At 48.0% G+C, this 6,407-nt stretch overlaps 1 protein-coding gene across 1 annotated transcript; it reads right to left on the bottom strand.

The window, feature by feature from the left end:
- Positions 1–1,937: 1,937 nt before the first annotated feature.
- Positions 1,938–6,264, bottom strand: LOC149118548 (uncharacterized). The gene has a single exon (XM_089297683.1). The coding sequence runs from the start codon at positions 6,236–6,238 to the stop codon at positions 2,162–2,164; it is 4,077 nt and encodes a 1,358-aa protein (XP_089153809.1). The 5' UTR covers positions 6,239–6,264; the 3' UTR covers positions 1,938–2,161.
- Between the last annotated feature and the right edge of the window lie 143 nt (positions 6,265–6,407).

Here is a 6,407-nt window from a genome sequence, read left to right as displayed (position 1 = left end):
CATGAGAACAATTGCACTTGCGAGACAAACTGACAACGTTTTGATGAATGGTTTTTGCTAATATTACGCGAACGATTTTGAGGCAGACATCTGATGGTTATAATAGAGCAGTCACAAGATTTAGTCCATCGTTTTTTAAAATGTGTATGAGTTGCCTATTGTTCCAAAGACTGTTCACTCTAGAGGCATATTTTGGCACCTTTAACAGAATTGAATCCCTAAGAGCCCAGTCTCCCTCACTTTGACATTAGCCGAATGTTGGGAAACCAATCCAACCAAACTAAAACAGCTGTGGTTTCCGGTAGAAAACAGAAGTACTCGCAAAGCACCTCAGCATGCGTACAAATGATCAGAATAGGGTTGCGTTCACCTAGCTGACTTGAACAGTGTTGAACGATAAACAACGGCAATATCAATGATGGAACTGAAATATGTGTTCTTCAGACGAAGAACGCATACTTGGTAAAGAGGGAATGTGGTGGAACAAAAACTTGACATTTTTTCTTCTCAATATCAAAATTTAAAATGTAGCATTCAGTTTCTATGCGGAAAACAGTTTCATTTTGTACTCACTTTGTTTACATACGAAACAAATGCATATTAGCACGATAACCGCACCCTAAATGTGAAGGAACATTGAAATCGGTCATCCTCTTCAGTCAGACACGTCCACACTCCTTGGAAAGGAAATGGTGAAGTAGCTGAAGCGGAAGTAAGCTCTGCCGGCAAAACACTTATCAAGTGGTGTAGCTTGGTGTGTAATACCGGAGTTGGTAAAATAAAAACAAGGAAATCTATACCTTGCCGCAAAAACCCATCTTTTGAGCACCTCAGAAACGTTGCTTAGAAACACGATGTAAACACGCACACTGGAACACTTGACAGAGAAAGAATAATGATGGTGTCGTGTTGTTCGCGTCAACATAGCTTCTGAACATGGCAAAAGTTATATAACCCTTTATACTTCCACAGGCTGTCAACCCAACTCAGTACTAAAGTCTTTTGCAATAGTTTTGCTCTCAATTATCCATTTATTTTACTTCTAATTACTTTAATATTAGTTCAGTGATCTTTCATTCCTAGTCTTAGCAGTTTTCCCACCAAAAAAAACCTTCTATACTCCCAGTTCCCTCGCTGCTGAGCCTGTCATTTCGCCCCTCTGAGTACATGGCTTGTAATAAGGCAAGACCTGATTTCAATGATCTCAGACCGTAATTTAAGACCAAGCCGAGGACGAGGTTCCATACACAAAAAAGGTAGACTTTTCCCAAACACTCTCAAGTGTTCATGCTGAGCTATGTAAACAGAAAGCTCTACAACGTTCTATTTTTGAGGATATGTGATGCCATAACTGGATTAACCTGGCTTCATGCAAAACTTCTAACCGTCCAATCAGAGGGCACGCTATATAACAACAACTTTATAATCTGATATTACGATTTTATGGTAATAAAAAAGAAGAATATGAGAGTCGAATAAAAACTTTAAGCTGATGTATACTAAGAAAGTCGGATAGACCGAGTTATTTCCCATTATGAGAGAGTTTAAACTTCAGACTTAATAAGCCTCTCGGAAGTCAAAGTACATTAAGTCTTTCTAGTTACGCTAACTTCCGCGACAACCACGTTTTGCTAGAAGGTGCGTAGAAGCACGTACTGAACTTGAAACAAACGTGGCTTGTGTAATGTCGTCAACTGGCCAAAGACATAATTGGTGACTGTTATTAAGATTTTTCTAGAAACAGTGTGGTTATGTTTACTCTTCAAACATTGTGATAGCATGCGTAGCAAGCGTTTCCGTGGTGTTTGGAAGCAAAGAAAGACCGAGGAACGGGATTTTCGATGTTTTGCCCGCGCGAAAAATGGGGCGAGAGCACCTCCCCCACCCCTCTCTTTCGTTTTTTGGCTCTCGCCCCATTTTTCGAGCGGGCAAATCACAGTAGTCATATACGCTCCGTTGGGCCGTAACCAATCAGGAGCCAGGGATGATACCACGTGACCACTTTTTTCCCATACATTCTCTTAAATTTTCAAATCCAAGATGGCCGCTAGAGGGGTCAAACATGGCGCCCATGCCCAAATAAGGGCAACATGTCCAAATAAGGAGATAGACAGGAAGTGAGTTTCAAAATTGATTTTTATTGATGACAGGAAGTAAAAAATTACAATGGTGTGTATCCGTATGGAAACGACATGAAAGTGTTCGTGTCTACGACGCGTTTGTCGAAGACGAGTCCGTAGCGTTTGGTTCGTGTGATGACTCTGAGATGTTTGGTGGCTGGGTTTCTCCAGAAGAAGTTGGGGTTGACGACGTGGATATTGCGTCGTTCCTCGAGAGGTTGTGTGAGTTCGTCGAGTAGATTTTGTCGCATGACGTCATAATTGAGTTGGCGTGATCCTCGTACATTGAGTGAGAAGCCTCGGACTTTGCAGCAGACTTTCCCTTGGTGGGTTCTGTAACCGTAATTCTTGGGTCCAGCGGCAGTGAAATCTGTGATGAAATCGCCCTCGTCAAGTTCGTTGGTCATCTCGCCCAGGTAATCGCCTAGGGGGACATCGGCTTGACCTGGTTTGTGAGAGTAGATGACGGAATCGGTGTCAAAGTAGAGAACTTGTTGTTTTAATTGTTCCAGGTAGCTGTATAATTTGAGCCGAGCCCAGCAGGTGGTGAAAGCGGCGACGAAGATGTTGATTTGTCCGTTATCGGGTTGATTGTCTTTGAGTTCGGTGTGGACGACCTCTAGGGCTTCGTCGTTGGCGATTCTGACTTGTCGTATGTCGTTGAAGGGATTGGAAACGAGGTCAAAGAGTTGCGTGGCATTGTAGACGACTTGGGTAGTGGGTTTGTGTAGGTTTTCGCCGAACTTGCCCCAGAAGGAGTTGAGCATGAGTTTGGCGGTGGCTTTGCGTCCGGGGTTTTTCTGGATCATGGTCGGATCGAGAGCGATACCTTCTTTCTGTTGGTATTGTAGCATGTACCGTGCCTCGTCTTCGGGGGTGTGACACCAGTTTGGGTAGCCAGCGGATTCCTGTTTGATTTTTAGCCAGGTGTTCACGTAATCGGCGAAGAGTCCTTTACGGCGTTGTTCTGGCGGGAAATGGTGGACTTCATGTATTTTGTTGAGCGTGTATCCCATGGCAACGGCTTTCTGGATTTCGGGTGTGCACCAGGTCCCTCGTAGCGTACGTTGCCCGGCCGTGTGAGGGCAACAATGCGATTTCTCTAGGAGGGGTTTGGTCATTTCGTGTTCCACGCACGATCGGCAGAGTGGGAAGGTGAGTTTACCCCCGTGCCGAAAAGGTAGAACGGGATGGTAAAGTTCGTGAGGTGGTAGTATGTCCACTTTGGCCATACCGAAGTACTGGTGGATGTCTTGATCTTCGGGGTTGACAATGACTTGCGGGTGTCCTACGGGGTATTCGCCTTCCTTGTTGGCCCAGGGGTAGAGCGAGGTTACGTCGACGTACTTGGTTTGTTCTCCTTGGGCCACGTCGGTCACGTGATGCAATTTGACAGCGTTCGTACGCCCTCCGAAGAAGGCTTCTCTGGGTTGGAGCGGTTCGACGATTTCGAACGTGTCTAGAAAGTTGCGGAGATCTGGGTCGGTTTTGACTTCTAGGTCCCAGTCGCATTCCCACTTGACGCAGAGTTGGTAGCCTTGGCGACTGAGAAGGTCGTGTTTGCGGAGTGTGGACTCGTAGACTTCGTGTAGGGTGCGATCGGTGTGGTAGATGGGATATCTGTCGCGTTTGATGGGGAAACAGCGTGGACATCCGTGCCATAGACATCCGTGGAATTCGTAGACGGTTCGAGTGTCTGGATCGTATCCGTCCACGAGATGATTGGCTAGACGGATTTCACCTCCGTTTCGCACGGTGCGTATACGATCGCCTTGGTCGGTGTGTTGTAACGAGTGTTCTTGCCAGGCTAGCCATTTCAGGGCTTTGACGGACTGATTGGATCGGGCGCCGTGCCATCCTCGAGGGGGTCTGGAGGCGATGGTGTTGAGCGGGACGAGTTTCTTGCGCCAGAATCGGTTGCAGGCCGAGGCGATGGTGACGCATTTCTCCATGGGGTCAAAGTCCGCTTTTTGTTTGAATTCTTGCCGGAACTTTTGACAGCCCGCTTTGAGGAGTTTGACGTCCGACTCGCAGTAGGCTTCCATTTCTTGCCTTAGTACGAAATGGTAGTTATCATTGACTTTCTCTTGGTACCACTGTTCGAATTCGGCTTTCTTTTTGGCGGACATGCCGTCGGGATCGTACATGTCTCTCGGTGGCATGGGTCCTTCGTACTCTTGATTTTCTAGGGTGTTGAATTTGTGCGGGAAGAATCCCTTGCACAGTTCGTGGATTCCGAAGGTGGCGGGAAAGTTGGCCAGCGGGAACGGGAGAAAGCAGAGGGAATCTTTGAAAGTCAGTCTGTCGGATCTTAGGGACAGTATCTTGGTGCCAACGGTGATTTGGTCTGTGACTTCTCGATGCGTGGCGTAACAGTGTTGTAAGATGAACATCCCGTCGTAGCCTTTGAGATTGTGAAAGAGGACGATGACGTCCCGATCGTCTCCGTCCACGTCGACGGCGAGTGATTCGAGGTGGTCGAACATGTCGGCGGTGCAGTTGGGACCGTAGAAGGAGCAGAATTGATCCTCTTCATCGTCTTCTAGGCAGAGTAGAATGGGCGTCTGATTCCCTTCGGCGTCGGTGATGGCTTCGTAGTCGCAGTACACTTGAAGGGGCGGATCTCTGGCTACCCAGACGCGCGTGTCTGGATCATTGGGTTCTGGTTCTTCGAAGGGTCGCCCTTTGACTTCGTCGCGCGGCACGCGTTTCTTTTTGGGTTCGTCTTCGTCTTCGGGGATGCGTTGGATGTAACATCGGTGCGTTTGGAGAAAGACTTTCTTTTCGCAGATGTGGCATTCGCCCCATCCGCACTGGTGATCGGGGGTATGACGGTCACCTCCTCGTCCAGTCCTGTGTTTTGGTTCGTAGACGTGGCAACAGTCAGGACACTTTTTGTAAGTGTCGCAGATGGATGGGATGTTCAAGCTCCGCCGTTGCAGGTGGTAGTTGTAGCATTGGGCTCCGAAGAATTTTCTGTGGCATAATCGGCAGATGGAGGTGGGTTCGGGAAACTTGCCTCGTGCTAGGGGTCGTTTGGTTTCGAGGAAATCGGGGCAGTCCTTTCGTTTGCAGGCGGGACACCATTTACCGTAGTAGGGATGATTTTTAAAGTCGTCGTGATCGAATCCTCGATTGCATTCGTCGCAGAAGTAGGATTTGTTGAGGAACCCACTGAACAAGTTACATCCGTCGTAGTGACTGTCTTCTTTGATGAGACGAATGATCTTGTCCGAGGGTTCGGGTCCCGCGTAGATGAGCATGTGGGGCGGATCGATGGAAAGGACCTTGAGTTGGTAGCCGGGTAACGCTGCCTGAAACTGCTGCAGTTCGGGAATGCCGCAAGGTCCTTCGGGGACGTGGGCTAGACGGTGGAGTTCTTTGGCCAATCGTTCTTGGACGGGTCGTCCCTGTTTGAGATTGTGGTAATCTTGGTCACGCGTATTCATGTCAGCGTCTACCAGGGCTTTCATGGTAACGATGGCGCGAGCGCAGCATAGATTGTCTTTGTTTTGAATGGTCACGCGCGACTTTTTGACGATTCCACGTACGGCCGCACAACTCGGTTTGTATCGTTTTCCGTGCCCGCGCCCACGACCTGGGGTGCGTATGAAGGTGGTTTCCATGGTAAACGTGTCGTCGGGGGTGAATTCTTCGTTGGAATTGAGTTTGGCCGCGAGAGACTGGAGATAAGTGTCTAGTCTTTCACTCCCTTCTTCGAATTCGCGCACGGTGAAAGTGGTGGATTGAAAGGCGTGCGTGAAGGCACTGGACTGCATGGTGAAATGGACCGTGGAGTTGGGTGTCAGGGTAGGATTCTGAGCGATTTGTTGCTCGATAGATCGTTGAAGGGCCTGAGTCAATTCTTGACCTAGATTGTCCCTGGGAGTCACGTCTCTGTGTTGTCTGAGTGTGGCTTCGTACCGTTGTTTGTTGAGGACGTTTCTCCAGTTACGTCGAGCGCCTACGGGTCTTAATTCAAATTCTAGGAGGGATCTTGTATTGCTACCACCTCCGGTTTGGATCATCACTCGATCGAGAGCCGGATCGAACATCCAGTCGTCATCGTCGTCGAAGGGGAAGGCTTCGTCGTGGGTCCGTCTGTTCTGTGAAGACATGAAATGAGACAAAATGTTACGAACATCGCTTTTTTATTCAACATCATCTGAGAACGCATACACTCTTTTGTCATTTACATCACGGAGTGCGTCTTTGAAATTGTATCCTAAAAAGACTTTCTTTTTGCGGTTATGAATGTCTACATAATGACCGTGGATGGTCATGTGA

This window comes from Orbicella faveolata, unplaced genomic scaffold (genome assembly GCF_042242905.1).
Source record: "Orbicella faveolata isolate gen_17 unplaced genomic scaffold, um_ofav_v1 contig_1, whole genome shotgun sequence".
Taxonomy (NCBI): Eukaryota; Metazoa; Cnidaria; class Anthozoa; order Scleractinia; family Merulinidae; genus Orbicella; species Orbicella faveolata.
Note: the sequence above shows the minus strand (reverse complement) of the source record. Positions and strands in the feature narration are given on the sequence as shown.